The sequence below is a fragment of the Aspergillus mulundensis genome (assembly GCF_003369625.1).
Source record: "Aspergillus mulundensis strain DSM 5745 chromosome Unknown scaffold_5, whole genome shotgun sequence".
Taxonomy (NCBI): domain Eukaryota; kingdom Fungi; phylum Ascomycota; class Eurotiomycetes; order Eurotiales; family Aspergillaceae; genus Aspergillus; species Aspergillus mulundensis.
Window position 1 is genome coordinate 1,566,543 of NW_020797893.1, and position 20,696 is coordinate 1,587,238.

The 20,696-nt window shown below is 53.3% G+C and overlaps 9 protein-coding genes across 9 annotated transcripts; 7 read left to right on the plus strand and 2 right to left on the minus strand.

Annotated features, from left to right (window-relative positions):
- Window positions 1-1,126: 1,126 nt before the first annotated feature.
- DSM5745_05825 (bifunctional terpene synthase/polyprenyl synthetase family protein) lies at window positions 1,127-3,580 on the plus strand (the record flags this gene model as incomplete). Its single annotated transcript, XM_026747841.1, has 8 exons — window positions 1,127-1,421; window positions 1,472-1,500; window positions 1,548-1,810; window positions 1,881-2,508; window positions 2,555-2,709; window positions 2,755-2,921; window positions 2,966-3,213; window positions 3,266-3,580. The coding sequence occupies 8 exons, from the start codon at window positions 1,127-1,129 to the stop codon at window positions 3,578-3,580; spliced, it is 2,100 nt and encodes a 699-aa protein (XP_026603673.1).
- Window positions 3,581-3,757: 177 nt separating this feature from the next.
- DSM5745_05826 (uncharacterized protein) lies at window positions 3,758-4,121 on the minus strand (the record flags this gene model as incomplete). The annotated part of the gene is made up of 2 exons (XM_026747842.1): window positions 3,758-4,010; window positions 4,072-4,121. 2 exons carry the CDS (start codon window positions 4,119-4,121, stop codon window positions 3,758-3,760), a joined length of 303 nt encoding a protein of 100 aa, XP_026603674.1.
- Window positions 4,122-5,381: 1,260 nt separating this feature from the next.
- On the minus strand, window positions 5,382-6,675 carry DSM5745_05827 (uncharacterized protein; the record flags this gene model as incomplete). The annotated part of the gene is made up of 4 exons (XM_026747843.1): window positions 5,382-5,917; window positions 5,965-6,051; window positions 6,125-6,584; window positions 6,634-6,675. 4 exons carry the CDS (start codon window positions 6,673-6,675, stop codon window positions 5,382-5,384), a joined length of 1,125 nt encoding a protein of 374 aa, XP_026603675.1.
- Window positions 6,676-8,097: 1,422 nt separating this feature from the next.
- Window positions 8,098-9,946, plus strand: DSM5745_05828 (uncharacterized protein; the record flags this gene model as incomplete). The annotated part of the gene is made up of 3 exons (XM_026747844.1): window positions 8,098-8,204; window positions 8,579-8,823; window positions 8,877-9,946. The coding sequence occupies 3 exons, from the start codon at window positions 8,098-8,100 to the stop codon at window positions 9,944-9,946; spliced, it is 1,422 nt and encodes a 473-aa protein (XP_026603676.1).
- A 294-nt stretch (window positions 9,947-10,240) lies between these two features.
- Window positions 10,241-12,583, plus strand: DSM5745_05829 (uncharacterized protein; the record flags this gene model as incomplete). The annotated part of the gene is made up of 1 exon (XM_026747845.1): window positions 10,241-12,583. The coding sequence occupies one exon, from the start codon at window positions 10,241-10,243 to the stop codon at window positions 12,581-12,583; it is 2,343 nt and encodes a 780-aa protein (XP_026603677.1).
- Window positions 12,584-13,750: 1,167 nt separating this feature from the next.
- DSM5745_05830 (uncharacterized protein) lies at window positions 13,751-14,329 on the plus strand (the record flags this gene model as incomplete). The annotated part of the gene is made up of 2 exons (XM_026747846.1): window positions 13,751-14,121; window positions 14,170-14,329. 2 exons carry the CDS (start codon window positions 13,751-13,753, stop codon window positions 14,327-14,329), a joined length of 531 nt encoding a protein of 176 aa, XP_026603678.1.
- Window positions 14,330-15,072: 743 nt separating this feature from the next.
- DSM5745_05831 (serine protease) lies at window positions 15,073-15,834 on the plus strand (the record flags this gene model as incomplete). The annotated part of the gene is made up of 1 exon (XM_026747847.1): window positions 15,073-15,834. One exon carries the CDS (start codon window positions 15,073-15,075, stop codon window positions 15,832-15,834), a length of 762 nt encoding a protein of 253 aa, XP_026603679.1.
- A 288-nt stretch (window positions 15,835-16,122) lies between these two features.
- On the plus strand, window positions 16,123-17,752 carry DSM5745_05832 (O-phospho-L-serine:2-oxoglutarate transaminase; the record flags this gene model as incomplete). Its single annotated transcript, XM_026747848.1, has 7 exons — window positions 16,123-16,229; window positions 16,296-16,414; window positions 16,474-16,648; window positions 16,713-17,216; window positions 17,271-17,463; window positions 17,517-17,607; window positions 17,667-17,752. The coding sequence occupies 7 exons, from the start codon at window positions 16,123-16,125 to the stop codon at window positions 17,750-17,752; spliced, it is 1,275 nt and encodes a 424-aa protein (XP_026603680.1).
- A 502-nt stretch (window positions 17,753-18,254) lies between these two features.
- DSM5745_05833 (uncharacterized protein) lies at window positions 18,255-19,372 on the plus strand (the record flags this gene model as incomplete). The annotated part of the gene is made up of 3 exons (XM_026747849.1): window positions 18,255-18,646; window positions 18,693-19,045; window positions 19,125-19,372. The coding sequence occupies 3 exons, from the start codon at window positions 18,255-18,257 to the stop codon at window positions 19,370-19,372; spliced, it is 993 nt and encodes a 330-aa protein (XP_026603681.1).
- Window positions 19,373-20,696: the final 1,324 nt, after the last annotated feature.

Below are 20,696 nucleotides of genomic sequence, written 5' to 3' on the forward strand. Positions count from 1 at the left end.
GGTTCCCGCAGCCGCCGTTGTAGCGGTCGATGCGACGGAGTTCATGCCGTGCGATTTTGTCACCGAGCAGGAGGATATCCAGGCATATTCGATGTTGAGACGCGAAACACTACGGCCTTATCGGCATAACCTTGCCACCAAGCCGCTTGCAAAGGTATGCACTCTATTGACATATCTGGGACAGGACTGGTCATAATAGCCGCTGTCATTCGGCGATTTTAGCTCGAAAACTCCACTTGATTTGGAGTCCTTCATAGAGTTACTCGAAGGAACTCTGATCACGCATCTAGTCTCACATGAAACCGCAGTATTAGAGTCCGTGCAGCACTTCAATTGAATGGGGAATCTCACAGCTTACTGATTGCGAGTTCGGCATATTTCGAACGCACGCCGTTGTTCTGCTCAGATGAAGCCTAGCAAAGCAGCCTGTGCAAATTCTGGAAACATCTTCGAAACGTATCTACTTGGATGACCATGGGCGACATATAGATTGTTGGTGGCATTGCGCGACAGTCGGAAGACATCGTTTCGCTTATCGTGTTGTTGATATGACCGGCCAAGAGACAAGAGGCCCGTGAGTACGACCAGTCACTGAGATGAGATTGTTATTATCCAAAGGCCTCAGTTTGTGCGAACGATTTGTCCCCCTTCAGTGCGACTTTGTGCGTCGGGATAGAGACGGCGAGCGGTAGGTAGCACCAGTAGCTGGGAAAGCATACATCTGCTCGAACCCGGATGAAGCATACAAGTCGTGGCAAAGTTAGCCTGACCTCAGATAATGAGGATGCACGACAAATGGGGCTGCAGCAGCCCCCGCAAATGATTGGCAAGGATGGCACGCTCTCAGCCAGGCCCTGACAATCTGACTTCGTACTCCGGAGTATGTCCATATCGACCAATCGAAGTTGAGCCTAGCAGGATAACCATCTTGCGGCCATCCTAGTTGGTCAGTGAATGCCTTCCTGCAGAAGTGACTGCAGTGAGTGAGATGATTGCAACTTTGCAAGGCGGGTCTTATGCATGATCGTTTTTGCTTTTTCGATACCTTCCGCTTGTCTATATAAGGCAAACCCCCACCCGCTGCTTACGGGGCAACTGCAACTCTGCTCCCTGCTCTCTGCTCAAAATGGCCTGCACTGTCGATACCTTCTCGTTTAAGGACTTCAAGTTTCCTGACCAAGCTGCAGAGCGTCCCGCGGCACACTTCAACAGCTTGCCTTATCGAATCTTGGAGTATGACACCGACTGCTCTGAAACCATCGGTCAAGTCATAGCCGACTGGAGGGAAGTCACTGGCAAAGATGTCTCTCGCGCCCTTGGGACGAATTCTGCCAGCCTGCCCCTCTACTTGGCTCCCAAATGTCCTCCACATATTCTACCACGATTTGTGAGGTTTGGCTATATCGCTATGTTTTGGGACGGTAGGTAACTTCTTGCTTATGAATACATTGCTCTGACATCTGCGATGCAGATGCGACGGATACCCTTGATACAGCGGCAGTAGGTGTTCTATCCTGATCCTCCTGGGCAGTACTTAAATCGCTTAGCACGAGAGAATTCAACTGGACCTGCGCGCAGCGCTTCTTTCCGAGGTCAAGCTAGGGCGGCATACCCGGTGCGAGTTTGAGATAAACGAGCTCTATATCCAGAGCCTCATCGACCTCATGAACGGAACCGAAGGGTTTAGTGCCAGTTTCAAAGACAAATATGAGCTCTATGATTTCGGTCTCCAAGCACAGACCGTACCAGGACTGCGCACAGTGACTTGGGAAGAGTACAAAGCACACAGGATCAAAAGTGTTGGGGGCAGGTAAGTTGGTCCGCATACTGCCACCGTTGCTGCCTATCACTACAAAAAGTAAACTAATTGGTTATGGTAGAGTGCTATCGAGACTTCTGCCTGCCATACTTGGGATTTGCATCAGTGACCAAGAGCTTGATTCTGTCGCACATATGATCCAGCTCGGCGATTTGATTACAGGGTTGACGAATGACTACCACAGCTTCCGCAAGGAGTTTGATGAGCATCTTATGGCCGGGAATCTCGACATGATGCACAACGGCATGGCCGTGCTCATGAGCAACTACGGATATGCTGAAAATGAAGCCGCAGTCATCTTGAAACAAGAGGTTCTCGCGGCTGAAAAAAAGCTGATGGCAGACTACGAAACATGGAACTCCTCGGGGAGCCCCAAGACTGAAGACCTGCGCCGGTACATGTTTACCTCCATCCTCACCGTTGGCGGCTTCAATTACTGGCATTCCATCTCACCGCGGTACCATCGGACGGATTTTGCGACCACAGCCGCCGATAGAGCTCAGCTAGTTGGACGTGGGTATGACGGGAAAAGAAAGCTTCCTAACTACCCTCCGCCTGTAATGGCCACGGAAATGAATGGTCACAGCGAGTCAGATACATTGTCCGATGCTTCCAAAGAGATGATCAGTGTCGTGAACCATCTACAAAAGGAAATAGTGGCGCCGTTCGAGAAAGCTCCGGCTGAGAAAGTGAGCCATCCTCCCTGATGCAGCAGCAATGTGCTAATGAAATCAGATCGTCCTCGCTCCGTGGGAGTACATCCAGTCGTTGCCCGGGAAGAAGACTCTCGGCCGCATTGTCGAGTGTCTGCAGGGTTGGTTTACATTGCCCGACGACTCAGCGAAGATAATCACAGAGACCACAAGGATGCTTTTCGATGCAACATTGATGTTGGTCCTCCTTCCAATAATATAGCGTGATTGCTAACAATGCAGGCTCGACGATATCCAAGACGGTTCTCAGCTCCGCCGAGGACGACCAGCAGCCCATGCGGTCTTCGGTCAGCCGCAGACTATTAACAGTGCTACATACCTCTACGTCAAAGGGAGTCGGCAGCTAAAGAGCCTAAAGCATTCCAATGAGTGCGGCGATGTATTCATGGGTATGTAGATCAAAACGCGCCTGTACTCCGCTGACTTCCTCCAGAGGAACTAGAAACTCTCGCATTCGGACAAGGTCTGGAGCTGCACTGGAGATTCAACACAAGCTTGCCCTCGACAAAAGACTACCTCATCATGGTGGATAATAAAACCGGCGGCTTCTTCCGGCTTGTGCTGCGGCTGCTAGAAGTAGAGTCGGAAAGTGAACCCAACCCTGAGTTGCTGCATCTGTTCACCTTGCTCGGACGGTACTACCAGATTCGAGACGACTATCTCAACCTGGCATCTGAAGAGGTAGCCCACCTACAAATCTTACCTTTAATATAGACTAATTACTCTACTCTAGTACACCGCGAAGAAGGGCTTTTGCGAGGACCTATCGGAGGGCAAATTCTCCTTCCCGCTCATCCACCTCCTGCAGAACATTGCCTCGCCGGAGCACATACGGGGTATACTCTTTCGCCGCGACGGAGCTACGGAACTCTCACTCGAGATGAAGCAGTTCGTTTTGGATGAAATGAAGGAAGTTGGGAGCCTTACCCACACCAAGGAAGTCTTGGATGGACTCTTCGATGCTATGCTGGAAACACTCGATAAGCTGGAAGCAAAGCTCGGCCCAAACAAGAAGCTCCGGATCTTCCTCTTGTGGTTGAAGATATAGAACCATGTACTTACTGGACCTTCATTACCTATAGCTAGAAGTAGATAAGATCCATTAACCTACACGCCTTGAAACCATGACCCATAAAAAAAAAACCTCGGCATTCCAGCTTCCGTACTGTACAACCTCAACTATAATACACTCATAATCACATCACCCTTCCCTCCCCATCCCATCCTAAAAGTCCTCCCGATTCGACGCCTGTCTCGGCGACCGCCCAACATGCCCATGCCCCTGAGGCGGGTTCCCCATCGTCGCCCCAACATCCCCCTCCGAGACAATCTTCGACCGACCCAGTTTAGTCGCGCCAGTGGTATTCGCCAGGTCGTCTTCCTTGACGATCCCCTTTTTTGGCGACTGGTGTCGCAGCAGCGCGTAGCCGCCGCCGATCACGCCGGCCATCGTCATGAAGGCGATGTTGCGGGAGGAGCTGGGGGGCAGATAACGTTGTTAGTTGGGCCATACGCAGAGAGAGAGTGTGTGCGACTCACGCAGCCGGAGAGCGGCCGGGCGCTTTTCCGATATTCATTCCCGCGGGCATTTTGCGTGTTCGTGTGCGTGTGCGTGAAAGCGAAAGTGAAAGTTCAGTAGGTTACTAGGTACGGCGTAAGACGTCCTAATATGTCCTTGGACTTCGAGGCACCAGCCGCTCAGAGCGGTTTATAAACGACCGGCTTCTGGCTCCTGAGCACCTTCGCCACCATGACGCCAGGGTGACCTATGAGACTGCTCTGGCCGCTCTGGCGGGCCTAGACTCGATTACCCGATTTGGCGATGGTGATGAAGGTATGACCGTATGACAGAGGGCCCGAGTCCGACAAGCTAACGTGGATCCAGCTCCGGTAGGCTCGGGTCTAGCCGGCTAGTGCGGCGGGGCGGGCGCGGGCGCAGGCGGGCGCTAAAAGGGGAGCGGGGCGGAGGGGTGACGGGGAGGGGCCACGGGAACAGGGCTCGGGGCTCGGGGCTCGGGGCTCGGGAGGGCCGTTGTTTTAAGATTGAGGATCTGGCGATCTTCAATTTGGATGGGGAGTACATAATGGGCAGGATGGTGTATCTGGCTGGTCGAATACTCGTAGAGTGCGTGTCGGGTATCTTGTCACGGTATGAAACATCATACACCATCCGTTGTCTATCGGGCAAGCCTGTTCCCCACCCTCATATTGCAAGCCATGATGTCCAGGAAAACGGGAAGATCTATATGTCGTGGGCAGCCCTACTAAACCCTCAGGAGAAGGATGAAAAGCACTGCCAGTTGCGCGGAGACCCACTGCAGGTATACCTAACCCAGCCCAGATCGTAAGGCCGTATAGATCCGCATTCCCCTGGAACCCGCATTCTGCTGGCATTCTTGTGTACGGTAAGGCTTATGTTGGTCTCGAGCAGCGGTACGACGGAAAGACAATTATGCAGACTAAAAACAGTGGGCGGGCATGGCCTATTTAGCTTATGAAGCTGAGCTGAGGCAACGCAGGAAAAAGCAAGTGCGCTGTGAAGGTTGCTATATTCCCGGACAAATGGGATTTTAGAAGCGAAAAAATGTGTGTAGGACAGGTGTGCAGATACGACAGTGGCAGTGGCAAAAAGGGAAGTTACCTCGCTATTGGTGATAGAGAAAGGACTTTTAGTCGGCTTAGGATATTTAGGAACGTTATCGACCTTTCAGTCTGGCCAGGAACCCTTCGCAGGAACGCTCTATCTTGGTCACATTCTTCTAGCTCCATATAATGATACCCCGACAGCCGTAAAAATACAGACAGGTAGGTGCCCGGCCATCTCCCAAGCACATCACCATCACCTAGAATCAGACCTCCTCTCGCTCACGCACGCCTTCCCCCATCTCAACCCCAACCACAGGCCCAAGCCCCAAAGACCGATCAGAAGACTCATCCAATCGGTTCCCATCAGCCTTCGGCGATCCCGCTCCCAGACCCGGTCCAGCAACGCGCCTCCCCCTACTCCCACATAGCCGCCCAGGCCGGCGCCCCCATCCACAAGCAGGGTTCGGCTTCGGCCATCGCAACGCGCACCGCATCGCGGCGGGCCCCGATGTCGGTGCCGGCGACGCCAACCCCCCGTAAAGATGCTGATTATGCGAGCAGATGAACAGCTGGCGGAAGGCGGCCGTGCAAGCGATGATAATTGCGGTGCCCCCCTCCACCGAGCACCATAGGTATCCCCAGGAGAAGCGGTCGAACTGGTGTACGGGGTTGCCGGTGGTGACGCGGGCGATGGCGACGGCGATGACGAAGACGGTGGCTGAGAAGACGGCCGTCAGGACGAGTTTCTTCCGCACCTCGATGCGCGTGCGCCAGATGATTAGGGATGGGATGGAGAGGACTTGGATGGTTAGTAGGTGGATTGTGGAGGCAGTATGGTAGACTTACTGAGGAGATCGGTGAGCACGTCTGCGGCGCCGTTTGTGTAGTAGGCCCAGCTGGACCTTCCGGTGTAATGCGCGTTGATGCACTCCGCTGCAAGCACGGCTCAAGGGTTAGGATGACTATCTTTTGTCTTGCACGCGCAGGTACGGACCGTTCAACTTACTTCTAATGAATTCCCACTCAGCAAACAAACACTGGTAGGATCCATCCGCCAGCACAAGGGCGCCTAGGGCCACGGTGAGAGCCGCCACGACATACCACCAGATGCGATGGCTCTTTATCTTCGAGCCCAGTCCGTAGAAGAAGACCAAAAACGACAGCTTGATGCACCAGAGGCCTAAAAAGAAAAGGATATTGATTGCGCCGCGGTAGTGGAACAGACTCGTAAACCGATCCGCAAGATCGGGTGTCCAAGCCGCTTTCCCGTTAATGACGTCGAAGAGGAGGTACATGGTGCCCGACTTGACCTGCCAAATTATGCTCGTTGCGAGATGGAAACTCCATGCGAGCAGGACGAGAAAGTCATCGAGGTGGAATTGGAAGTGGCGACTCGTTGTGAAGCGCACAGTTAGGCGGAAGAGGAGGAAGAGGAAGCTGGTGGCCGTGAATATCCACTGCATTGCCTGGGAGCTGTCAGTCGAGTGACTGAAGTCTGCGGATGAGGGAACATACCATGAAGACAGGCTGAGATACTCGTCCCAGAGGGGCTGCCATGGTTGGGGTTCGGACAAAAACTCGGTTTGCCGGGTACAAGGATGGCCGTTGGATGTCTTATATCAGCGTTCTGGCTTCTTTTTCCTTTAGGGCTGACGTCAGGTATTCACCGGTTCCTTCTTCTGCGGTGTAGCATGCATGTCGGCTGTATCAGGTACTCGATGGTTGTCATATTGAGATAGCCTTTGCAGGAGCATCTCACCTACAGCAGCTCTTAACTCACCAGAAGATCAGGGCTCGCCACTGTTATCGTCAGCATTCCATATCAAGCGAGAACGGTACTCCGTACCAATGCCAATGCTGTTACACCAGCCCCCACACCTTCCCTGCCTCATGCGAGGTGGGGTCACTTGTTGGTGTTACGCTCTCTTCGTATAAAGAAAGCAGTGGTTGAGGAGCATTGAACCCGTCCCAAATGACTGGTATCCGAACAGACTAGGTGATAGGAAACGTGGCATGACCAGCCTGATTCTCAAGCTCCGTCTTTTCGGCGTTGGCATCCGGCCAAGTGTGCAGACACTCGGCTTGTAATATAAATGGATGATAAGCGACACTACTACGGTCTGACGTTTGGAGCTCAGCTGCTGAGGCTGTTGTTGCATCACTCGTGTGTCTGTCCTCTTATTGGCCAAGCAGGATGCAGAGATAGTTCTCAAGTTATTTGGATAAGCCAAGGTGGCGCATCGATCGCCGGGGTGAGATTGGAAAGGGCCATGGGCACGAGTCTATCCACCAATAGTGAGGGTGCTGACAACAAAACTCGTGGACACGGTTGCTGAGAACAAATATTATAGCTGTAGTGAGGCCTGTGGAAAGGGCCATAGCAACAGACGAACAGTTGCCGGGGTTGCCCAGGCAGCGCGGTATGTGATATCCTCGTTTCAAACGACTGAATATAGTAGAAGCTCGAGGGTGCAATATAGCTGTTGAGCATTGCAGAAAGTAGAAGGCTCTGCACCATTGATGGCAGGGTCCTACCATACCACCCACGACCCAGGTTTCTTGCCATATCGCATCCTTTTCAATCTTACCAGCGTCCTATATCCGGCCTAGCCGTAATCTGCCGAGTCTGGAGCACAATTAGAGAAAGCAACGCATGAGCCACTCTGCAGCCAGCTGACGCTCAAATCGTAAATATAGGGCTGCATCTCGTACTAGCCCTAGCCATCGGAACGCATAATTAGAAGGCCACTAGCTGCATCCAGCGCGCCTAAGCTAAGCTTGTAGAGCTCATACCCCCTCATCACGACGGCGGCGATCGCGCGCATCGTGATATCAGCAAGCTCCTTCCCAATGCAGGCACCGAGGCCCCGCTTAAACGGTGTATCCTCGACGAGCCCTGAGATGGACGGCGACAATAGGGCTGCAGAAGCCGACGTCTGCAGGCGCACCGCCGTGCTTGAGGAGGGGGCAATGTAGACCATGTGGCTGGGAAAATTGAGCCCTGCTGATGAAGCGGGCTTCAGCGTTGTGATTAACCAGCCTGATCCCGATCTTGATATTGAGATCTACTGTCAGAGGAATGAGAAGTGAGCGGCTGCTTGTCGAGTCCGAGTCTTTTCTAATAGTGAGCGGCTGCTTGTCGAGTCCGAGTCTTTTCTAATACCCCCGTCATGAAAGATGATCTATCGAGATTTAGCGCTGGATGCTCGAGGAAGTATCATGGTGCGCCGGGTACGCAGCTGTAGATAGTGAGGGTACTGTCTACTTGCCTTGCTCACTAGTAGAGTAGCAAAAGCACAATGGACTCGAGTCGCTAAGTTGGGATAGTGCCTGCTGCGCTGCTTGTGTTCATATAACCATGTCTCACAGTAATGGTCTATAGCATGGCTAATGAGACAGGTGGCCAGCTGGTGCAGGAGTCCAGCCCCATTTTAGCTCCATCGCGTCTGACAGGTCGTAGCGCTTCCCCGCAGAACAATCGAGAGATCTTCGTTCTTCAATTTCAACCCTCCAAAGCTCCATCGCTGATGCCACCTCTCTGGAGCCGCTCGTTCAATACGAGACTTACGTCGTCGGAAATTTCGCAGCAGTTCCGCAACCCTGGGGATATCTTCTCTGTCCTGCTGATTCTCGGCGGGGATGTTGTTTGTCGCGCCATCGCCCAGCTGGCGGGGGCTGGGATCGTCCCCGTCTCGTTTTCTTTCGGTCGGCCATCAATTTGACCTTTAATCCGTCAAGCGTCTGACCTTTGAGTCCAGGATGGGTCGCGTACATTGTGACGGCTCTGCTGACAGCGATCGGTGAGCGACGGCTGATGCCTTACCCCGACAGTCCGTGCCTGGTCATCAACGCCCGGTCGGAATACGTCCGCGAGAACCGCAGCTGGATCATAGGCAGGATAATGCGCGACTTTGAGGTCTGGATGGACGAGGGTCGCTCGGACGGGCCGATCCGTCGCCGCTTGAACCAGATGCTCGATCAACGATGGGAGAAGACTCGTCAGGACGCTGACAAAGTCCAGCCGGGCACTTCAGCGAGTATCCCTAGGCCAACGAAGGCGGGCCTTTGTGTCTCCGTATTCCATGCCGAACAGGCTCAGCCGGGCTATCATGGCTATGATCTGCTCTACTACATGGGGATTGCCACGGCCGTGGTCCAACTTGGGATTGCCGCTATCCCGCTCGGGATCTGGGGCGATTGGGGTGTTTTTCTTGTCACCGCAGCAGGTATTGTTCTCTCGTTTACTACTGCTAGCCTTCCCCAGTGGGCGCAGGAGAAGTGGGCGTGTCGACGCAATTCCCGAAAGACTGTCATTCTCACTCGTGGCAACGGGTCGCAGCATGCGATTGTCATCGTCGGCACTGGCAAGGGGCTTGACTTGGAGGACCTGGCCAGCGGACCAATCGACATGGACGTGTCTCGGGGGTCGTGGACGAGTGTCTCCTTGATGATACTCGCTATCCTTTGGATAGTTCTATTGATCATTGCCGCGGGGTTGCAACAGAGCACATGGTTCCTCCTTGCCACGGGCGGGTTAGGCATAGTCGAGAATATCCTTGTTGCTGGTTGGCCGCGACGGCCAGAAGCTTTTGGTGTTCGTTTGACCTTCAAGGAAGTTATCGGCGAGCCGAGAGTCATGGAGGCGATATTCGCAGTTGAGGAAGCTTACCCTCGCGTTGGTCTCGCGATGGTAGACATCTTCTTCCCTGGTAGATTGTCGCCCAAAGAGAAGGAACGATGGAATGAGCTGCGCCAGCTGGCTGATGCACTCGACGAGTCTCGACGAGAAGACGATAAGACCTCCATCGCGTGTAGCTCAACGTCATAGCCATCTTCATTATGCCATGTCCGAGTAGTTCATGTTAGGCCGTCCAACCGCAGAATGAACGTGGCATTAGATCCTGTGTTGGCATCAGTTCATTGACCATAGTAGAATCCGAGGCGACCTCCAGGGCTCCCCGGGTCAGCTACCCAATTGGGCCGTAGTAGGTAGCGTCCATGCAGAGGAGCTAAATCCTGGCGGCTCGCCCGCCCCACGTCAAGGCGTTCTTCAGCTCCTCACCTTTTCATTCCCCCACTTTCTCGTCTTCAGGCTGAAAGTCGCTTCTTACGAGCATTCGCCATGGACCATGTAGAGTCGCCGCCGGACTCTCCTTATCCTCTCCTGGAAGTTCCATGTCTCAGCGATGAGCCATACGAGCACCACGATTTTTCAACATATCCAGAGCACAAGGGCTGGGACATCAACCGGCTGTTTGATGGCGACTTCACCGAACATGAGGAGGCAGCGCCCTTCCTGCAGAACTGGTTATTCTTCGGCGTCCTCTGGGAGGTATTTGGGCCGATCAACAAGGGAGGGAAGCATCACTACATAAAACAACAGGGAGGTCACCCATACGGCACCATAACCGTGGTCGGTCTAGAAGAACGGATCCTCGAGCTTACGTCGTTTATCTCTGCTCTGATCGGAGGCGGAGAAAAAGCCACTGCTGACCATATTGGCCATCGTATCGAACAATGTCTTCAGACCGTATCGCGGCTCTGTCGAATCGCAAAGTGCGACGGTGACCCTCGCCCGGGGTTTACGACCTGGCCACTATCGCCCGAGATTGATCTCTCAATTCGGACGTTGAGCCAGCGGTTGGCCTGGAGCTTTGCAACGGGCGTTATGCCTTTGGTCTTTGACTCCTACACTGGAGGCTTAGAGTTTCCCTGTGCATGGCTTCCCCTCAAGCGCTTGCAGGACTCGGGGTGGTGCCCAAGTGAGGTGGCCATGGTGGAAGAGACGTTTACATCTGCGTCTGCGTACTATACGTCGCAATTGGAAAGCCCGCCGTCTGCAACGCAGAAGGACCATAGTCAGTGCACCAGGAGTCTGTGTATGGCGCGGCAGCTCAACGAGGAGACGTACCGCACTGCTCATACCACCCCCGACTGCGACTGTTCACACCATGGACCGTTAATCAATGAAGTGACCTCGATCCTTGAGTCGGGAGGCATCCCGCTGCTGTCGATTACACCGATCAAAAAGGAGCCACATATCAGGGTTGCCGTGGAGAAATACACCGAAGGAAAGAAGTATATCGCTTTCTCCCATGTTTGGTCGGACGGCCTGGGGAACCCTTCACAAAATACATTGCCGCAGTGTCAGTTGCTTCGTATTCAGAGCCTATTGGACGAACTGGTCTCCGGGATCAGGTCGGTCGATCTCGTTAACAGGTTAGCATTCCGGGAGCTCTGGAAGAAGAAATTCCACGGTCCATCGCTCCTCTTCTGGATGGACACGATGTGCATCCCCGTGGCCGATGAGCACCGCGAACTGCGCTCGAAAGCGATCAAGTCGATGAAAGCCGTCTACGAGCGAGCGTTCCGCGTGTTGGTGCTGGATGGCGACATCCAATCCTTCTCCTCCAGCGACTACACGCAGTCCTTCATGCGGATTCGGCTTTCCGCCTGGATGCGACGCCTCTGGACCCTGAATGAAGGTGTGCTCGCACACAAGCTGCGCGTCAAATTCGCCGACGGCTTCTTCGACGTCCAAGCCCGATCCAAGATACAGCAGGACGAGGCGTACGACTCTGAGCTGGAGCAAACCAAGTACACATACGGTACACCGATGCGAGATGCAGATAACTTCCACTGGAAGTTCCGTCTCCTCCGCATAAATGTCATTTCCGAGCCGGATCCGCGCATGGTCAGGAAGACGACGTCCGATTCGGCAAGTACCCCCCCTGAAGCCAAACGGTGCTTTGCGATTATGGAGGCTTTTAGTGCAGCCTTGTATCGCTCGACCAGTAAAGAGCGGGACGAGATGCTCTGCTTTGCGAGCTTGATTGGATGGGATATATCCCTGCTCAAGGGTCTACCGTTTGAAGACCACATGCATGCTTTACTCTCGACTGAGAAGCAACTGCCCCAGGGAATGCTATTTCTCGCAGGCCCGAGGATGCGCCAACGTGGCTGGCGCTGGGCAATCAATCGGTTCGGCAATTGCGGGGCGAAACGATTGAAAGTCAAGTCTGACGATATGACGATGGGATTTGTTACGGACAACGGGTTCGTCGTGGAATATCCTGCGCTGGTCTTGCCGCTGAATTGCACATTGGAGAAGCTGGACTGTCTGGCTGTGGACGTTGACGTAGGTAATGGCTTTGTGGGCACGTTTCAAATCACAAGGCACGATGAAGGTTTGGGTGACGCAGAAGGCAAGGCTGAGGCTTATGAGCATGACCATGGTCAGTTGCACGTTCTGTACTGGGACATGACGAAGAAGATGCCTCCCAGATCGCCAATGCCCGCTGCAGTGGTCTCGAGTCCAGCGGGCAAGGGCCTAGCGGAGGGCGAGATGGTGTATCGGTTCGAGTGCCTGGCGTGTGTCGAGATACTGAAGATGAGGCCTGGGAAGTTGCAAGAAAGAGGGAATGAGCTTGCTCAGCTGGTCGAAGGAAAGTGGACCATTCAGTAGCGTCGGTCTTCGTCTGTCCCGCCAATGGAGAAACTGCTGCACTAGAGACATCAGGCTAGAGCAATAGAAACACATGCCAGGCTTGCAATGGCGACAGAAGTCTCAGGAGTATAATCACTCATCACTCCATTAAATGCAGTGTCTCCAGCTTTGGTAAACTTACATGGCATACGTTCGCCATCCGTCGAAATTAAACGGGTATCCCTGCTCTCGAGGACATTTTCGCATCGGCCTAATCACCTCTTTTGACATTCAACTAGCTATAGTCCAGGCAGATAGTCCCATGTTGATTGATTACGCCAAACGCAGTTGTTGAGCCTCATTGAGTCGGGGCAATGTACTCGCTTATTTCAGCGGATGAACACTACGGAGTATCAAGGTGGTATATAACTCAGCTTCACAATATTAGAGTATGCTGACGGGCTCTGAAGATTCCATTCTGCATAGTGAATGGCAAGCTGGGTCTATTTCTGAGCCCCCATACCCAGGTGTATCACGAACTCTGAGTCCTTGACGCCCGACGCCCCGGTTGGAAATTGTCCCACCTGCAGTTCGCTGGGCAGCCCTTCGGGTTCGATCCAAGGACTAAAAACCAGAGACTGGTGTTTCGGCTTGCGAACTAGTACGCAAGAACACGGGATGCCTGGAAATAGGTCCTTGTCTTTGAAGCTGAGCGGTAAAGTAGAGATGCCGATTGTCTGTCGACCGAGGCAGCAAAGGTATCGAAGGAGTCACCAGCTCGATTAATACCCATATCAACGACCCGAGGCTCTCGGCTTCCGGAAAGCCAGGTCTGTAGCCGCAGTTCTTACGCCCTGGCAGCCGTCATCGACGCGTAGAGTCCGGTGTCAGTAGTGATAGGGTGTACGTACGTAGTCATATTCCCATGAAATGGGTGAGCTTGCACAGAAGAGACTGTGGGAATGGTCCATGATGGCCGACGATTCGGATGCCGAGCGGGCACAACAAATCCAGAGTATGCTCATCAAATGTGTCTCATTGGGATGAGAAGTAGCGGGAACAACTTCATTGTCCAATTTCTTATGCTATAAGTACTCTGATCTGCCCTACTCTTGACATCCCATTCACTCAAGCTCGCCAATCTCTTTCAAGTGCTCTACCATTCCAGTCAACCTCATCCATCATCTACTCATCACCCATCACAAAATGCGCTTCAGCATCGTTGCCATTGTCGCATTTGTGGCCAGCTCTACCGCGTTGGACTTTGACGGTCCCGTGTGGAATGCTGTAAACTTCGCCACTGATCAGCAATTCGGCTTCTCGTATGCACTTTCATTTTCACCTTGGACCATCTGCAAGCACGAAAGACTCCTGGTAAAGAAGCAAGTGCTGATTGAGTATTTGTTGCATAGAACTGTCAACACTGATCCCGCGAGGTTCTATCTTTACCTCAAAAACCCCGATTCATCCATATGCCGGGAGGTTGGTGAGAACAACGCAGTGGACACCAGCCAGCCTGGCTCTCATACCCACACAATCGTCCGGAACACTGTTCAAGGAGGCCATATAGCCGCTGGGTATGTGTCCACCTTATGTGGCTAAGCTAGCACCTACTATCCGCACAGAAATACTGACGGACCGTTCCACTTGTACAGCGAGAACTTCCAGCTTGTCTTTTCCCCAAATACAATCAGCAACGGAGGCGGGTGTAGCCAGCCTGGCTCCACGCCAAATCATACCCCCAATTATTACTCTGACCCGTTCTCGATCGTCGATTACCAATAATGATTTATAGGCCTCGTCTTGGAGCGAAGGATCATGTTGCCTGTTGGCAAGGGCGGGCTGATATTCGGGTGACTTCATGACGCGACCTATGTGTCGGTTTCTTCTGTGGCGTCAATGTCTAGTATGTACCAGCCTTGGCTTAGGTTTTCTCCTGGTCAAGTTCAGGTTTTCCCTATGCTGTTATGTGAATGCAGAGGCTTCTTAGTTTTGCAGAAAGTCGATATGTTTATCTTGTTGTGATTTGCCTCATTGCTCTGAAGTGAAGATAGCCTGCAGTAGTGGTAGAAAGTATGGTAGTTGCAGATATGGCCGCTGGGAAGAGGAATCGGGGAATACTGCGTTACATCTTAGTAGTACTGCTATCTATCACATGGCTGTTGTGTTGTTCCAGTTTGTCTCTGCTGGCGTCCCACCTCAACATTGGTGTCCCGGTACAACGTCTCAGAACTACCATAACTTACTAGTATACGTAAAGAACTTTGACCTCCCAAGTGCCATATGATTGTGATCAACATCCTTGAATCCACGCGGGTATTTCTCCCGCAGTATTCAGAGCTCGCTGTAATTCATCGCTGAATCTACCTTGTCCGTTACACTCCTATGCAGCTCTCCCACAACACGGCTTTTTCTGGATATATAAACATCCTGCATATCCTGCAGCTCTGCCGGACCCCTCCCGTCTTGACCAACCCCTTCCGAGAAAAGAAAGAGCCACACTGCACCACCAACCACTTAACAAGACAATGAGCACCAAACTCATCCTCTTCTTCCTATGCTCAGCTGCTCTCGCCGCCAAAAAGATAGCCGGAGGCTCCGAAGTCAACATCTCCAACTTCCCCTACCAAGTCAGTATCTTCGTTGATGACGCCTTCTCCGGCAGCGGCAGCATCATCGACGGAACCCACATCCTCACAGCAAACCACATCCTCGCCGGCGTCCCAGCCAATGTATCAGCCATCCGCGCCGGGTCGTCCACCTGGGCCTCAGGCGGAATCCTAATCAACGCCTCAACCATCACAACGCACCCCTCCTTCGGCAAACCAACCATAACAGAGAACGACGTGGCAATCATAACTCTCTCGGAAAGTCTCCCTTTGGGCCCAGAAATCCAGCCCATCCCACTCCCCATCTCGGCGTCCGAGTTGGAGTCCGCTCCGCTCGCGACCGGTCTTGAGGTCTTGGTCTCCGGCTGGGGCGCTATCAAGGAGGGCGGGCTTCCCATGTTGACGCTGCGGGCTGTGAATATCACTGTTTCGGACCACACTGAGTGTGCGGCTACGTATGATAGTCCTGCCTACAAGGTCACGGACAGCATGTTCTGCGCGGGCGTTGCGGGTGGTGGGAAGGCTGCGTGCCAGTTTGATAGTGGGGGCCCTGCGGTTGCCGATGGGGTGCTGGTTGGGATTGTCTCGTGGGGAAATGGTTGCGCCAGGGCAGGGTATCCTGGGGTCTATACCAATGTGGCTTCTTTTAGGGGGTGGATCACGCAGGTGACGGGCATTTAGGGCGCACGAGGCTCTGCATACAGAGCTAGGGACGTCATCATGCATTGGACGAGGGCACTATGTGCTAAGGCATGCTAGGATCCCGAATCATGGCTGTGCATTTTGTCTTTGACAGACTGTGTAGAATGTAGCCCTGGAGTGCCCAGGGTATCTGGAGAGTGGGGCCAGTCACGTGCTGATACGATATCGGCGTGAGTCACATGGGAGGGGCTCCAGCTCAAAAAGATTCCCGTCCCTCATTTTCCTCTTGAACAGGCTGCCAAACAGGTCAATTGAACCCTTCCAACCATGAAACGAGAGGATCTCACATACCTGGGTGCTGGGCCCGCCGCCCTCCCCACAGACGTCCTTGCGATCGCCGCAGAGGCTCTCCAGAACTATGAGGAGACCGGATTGTACGCACTGCTTCCACTTATCGATCAAGAGATCCAGGTTAGCTGACTTTATTTTCAATCGCGTAGGGGCGTCGCAGAGCACAGCCACCGCAGCGAACTGGCGTCTGGTATCCTGAATACCATGAAAGCGGACCTCGCGAAATTCCTCGATATCCCCGACGACTTTGAGATTCTGATCATGCAGGGTGCGATCACGACCGATTTCGGCGCGATAGGATGAACATGCTGACGGACGGATTATTAGGTGGTGGGTCGGGCCAATTCGATGCGACAGCGTATAACCTCACGGCGATCTGGGTTGAGAGGCAACGACAGAAGATCTTGAAGGAGAAGGGCGAGATCTCCGAGGAGGAAGTGATCGCGGAATTGCGCAAGAAGGTCGAGTCCGAGCTGAAGTTGGACTACTTGGTTACTGGATCGTACGTGGCCCTTCCCGACCGACTCATGGGGAGGAGGAGGTTGACTAATGCAATGGACTTGCAGATGGTCGCTCAAGGCCAGCCAGGAAGCCGTCCGAATCTTCGGCCCCGAGTACGTGAATGTCGCTAGCGATGCCCGCACAGCCAACGAGGGCAAGTTCGGCAAGATCGCAGATGAGTCGACATGGAAACTCAGCCCCAAGGCTGCTATGGTGTACCTCTGCGAGAACGAGACCGTCGACGGCGTCGAATACCCTTCTTTCCCCAAGGTTCTCGAGTCCAAGGGCTCAGAGGACGACCCCATCGTCATCGGAGACTTTTCATCAACGATCCTCTCACGACGGATACCCTTCGAAAACTTCTCGATTGTGTACTTCGGTGCCCAGAAGAACCTCGGCATGGCTGGTATCACTGGCGTCATTATCCGCAAGAGCCTCCTCCCGCCTAATGCTCCTCCCGCCTCGCCCGCTATCCTGCGCAAGCTCGGACTGCCCGTTGCCCCTACTATTCTCGATTACTCCGTTGCCCACAAGAACAACTCTCTCTACAACACCCTTAGCATCTTCGAGTAAGACCAACCCCCGTTATAATCTGCCAACCACTTAGCTAACCCCTTCTCTAGCGTATACGTGGCCGGCCAAGTCATCAAGAAGCTCCTCAACGACTTCCCCGACAAGGTCGACGGTCAGCAGGTCGTCGCCGAGCGGAAAGCGCGCAAGGTCTACGAGGCCCTGGAGGCTTACCCTGATGTCTACAAGATTGTTCCCGACAAGGCCGTGCGCTCGCGCATGAACATCTGCTTCCGGGTCGTCAAGGTAAGCATTGCCGACTCTGTCTTTCAAACGAATCCTGACGAACTTTCCTTTAGAACGGAAACGTCGACGAGTCCGAAAAGACCTTCCTCAAGGGAGGCACCGAGCGCGGCATCACCGGCATGAAGGGCCACCGGAGCGTTGGAGGTGAGTTTCCCTTGCCCCTGTTGTATCAGGTTCTCGAATCTTGCTAACGAGACGTATAGGTATCCGCGTCTCAAACTACAACGCCATCCCCGAGTCTGGGATCGACAAGCTGGTTGTATACCTCAAGGAGTTCGCTACGTTATAAATGTACATGTTACGAAAAGTGCAACAAAAAGGTCCAGCGGTTTCAACGTGCTGGACTGGATGATTGGTTTATGATTCAGAAGCGATGGAGGCTCAACCTTCCGACAATCTCATCTCATGTCTTACCTTCCCATGTCTTTCTTGTAGTATAGTTTTTATATATGCTGCCGTATCGCATCGACGTCTTAGCCACCGGAGGGCAGCGAGATCTTCCTACCAAGTGGATTCCGGCTACCTACCACCCTCGTCCAGGAACTGCCGGGGCTATGGCCGTTCTTTCGATTTGCCTTCCTAGCTCTTTACCCTAATATCTGAGGTATTTGAGCCCTTGAGTAAATCCTCGCTTTTGATTCGTCCAAGACAGCAACAGTGGGGTAGGCACAGCTGTACCTTGGCGGCATCTCCGGCTGAAGCTCCCACCTACAACCCCCATACCTGCTTGCGTTGTATATAACCCAGACACGTACGCTACCCCCCGAGGTCAAAACCGAACATATACCAAAATGGCCGTCATCGCCGTCGCAGGCGGCACAGGCGGCGTGGGCAAGACAATCGTCGACGTCCTCACGCAAGAAGCAAAGCATGAAGTCATCGTTTTGACACGAAAGGCAATGTCACTCTACGCATTCATCTATCGAAACCCCTCTAACGGACCTCAGATCCAAGAAAATAGCCCCATCCTCTCCCGCGCAAAGCAGGTAGAGGTGAACTACAAGGACGTGTCCGCTCTGACCCAAACCCTGAACGAGCACAAAGTACACACCATCATCTCCGCGATCTCGCTGTACAGCGAGGACGACAGCGAGGCCCAACTGAACCTAATCCGTGCTGCGGAGGATGCACCCGAAACAAAGAGGTTCATGCCGAGCGAGTACTCGTTCATCCAGACGGAAGAGTATGCCCACGCCACCCATCCCGCCCGAATAAACTAACCAGCACAGCCTCCTCCCCCTGGACCCAAGCATAAAGTACTTCCTGGACGCCGCGAACCTGCTGAAGTCAAGCAGGCTGCACTACACGCGCGTGATCCCCGGCTTCTTCATGGACTACTGGGGCATGCCGCACACGAAGACGAATCTGTCGCCCATGACGATCGCCGTGGACATGGGCAGCTGCGAGGCGGCGATACCCGGCGACGGGGACGATGGGATTGCGATGACGTACTCGTATGATATGGCGCGGTTTATTGCGCGGTTGCTGGAGACGGACGCGGAGGGGTGGGGGGAGTTTAGTGGTGTTGTTGGGGATCGGGTTACGTATAACCGGCTTGTTGGGATTGGGGAGAAAATTCGGGGTGAGTGTAGTCTGCGTCATTGGCCTACAGGAGTAGAGGTCCTGGTGGTATGCCCAGTTGCAGGTGCTGACGTATGTAGGCCGCAAATTCAAGGTGGTCTATGATAGTGCGGACAAGGTGAAGCAGGGCGCCGTTACTGTTCCGAGGCAGCCTGTGGGAAATGGATATAGCCAGGAGGACATGGTTGAGGCGACGGCGCTCATGGACCGGCTTGTCATTGGGAAGGTGTTTGAGTTTCCGGCTGCGATTCAATCGAAGGAGGGCGAGGTTCTGGATTTGGTCAAGGTTGAGCAGTTCGTGAGGGAGGCGTGGGACGGGAGGGCGTAGGGCATGAGTGAGCCTAAGCGTGGCTACACTGCAAAAGCTACTGGGCCGCTGCTCGGTAGTTACAGCATGAATTACAGTACACATGCCTCTTCAGTAAGTTCTAATTGAATATTACATTTATGTCTCACTGTATATATGTGAACACAAGCGACCACCCTTTCTCAGTCTGGAAAAATAAGGAAGCTGACAGGTATAGACACAATAAACAACTTTCCGCACTCAACTGCCCCAAAACCTGAAAGAATATCTAAGTAGAGGGATGATGCCGAACATGAGGGCGACAAGGACAGAATGTACAAGGCACATTGGTAATGGTGGATGAGCATGTGAAATGAGGCCTCCGTGGTACGGCCAAGTACTTCAATGTGACGCTACGAAGCAAACTTGAAAGTTATGGTCCAGAATGGCAAGATTGGGTCACCAGAACCACAAAGGTCATGGCCGTGGCCAGTACGGTGAGGATGAGCAGATTACCCCAGAAGAAGGGTCAGGGCGCTAGAGTTTCTGTTGGCACCTCAGGTCGAAATCCCGCTCCACTGGATTTGTAGGTTTCGCAGCAGCTGAGAAGGGTACCATCAGTGCAAAAGCGCTTCGCTGTTAGGCCGGTGTCAGCTTGTCCGATTGATGCAAGTGGCTTGTCGCGATCGGTTGGGACAAACTTGCTCAGTAGAGTCTGGGCAAAAAAGTGAAAACCTCTCGCTGGCGGCCAGAGGTTTGTCAACAACACGAGCCTCCATAATAGCTCTGAGAGCGTGAGCTGGAACCGTGTCGACATCGAGGTGGAGGGTGAACCACTGTAAGAGCGGACTGGGTGTCGGATGATGGTGAGAATTAGGAAGATGGCTATGAGCACGTCGTATAACTCGGGAGTCTTTTCGACAGTATCCGTCGGAGTAAGGAGTGTGGGGGATTAGGGCTCACTGTGTGTAGAAGCCGAATGTTTTCTGATGCAGTGGCCCAATGGTGCAAACAGTCCAAGACGGATGGAGTGGTTATGGTAGTGTCTTGGGAGACACCTTTCGCGCTTCATACTCAAGCTTGCAAGTATTAGCAGACAGAGGATTGCAGAGTCCTTGGTAGAGCTTGAGCTCTATCGATGTGTTCGTCAAGCTTCAGTCTCCCGTCATTCCGGGATCGACGAGACGATGGATAGGACAAGATGATGCATGGGTGATGCTTCCAAAGGCATAGAAATGTCGGGTAGCCACAGGTTGGCTGGAGTGGCTCTCGAAAATTGTGATGCGTTTAGTATACAAGAAGGGAGAGACGCAGTCTTGTTGAGGCTTCAAATAAGGTAAAAAGCGATCCATTGCACGCAGTGGTC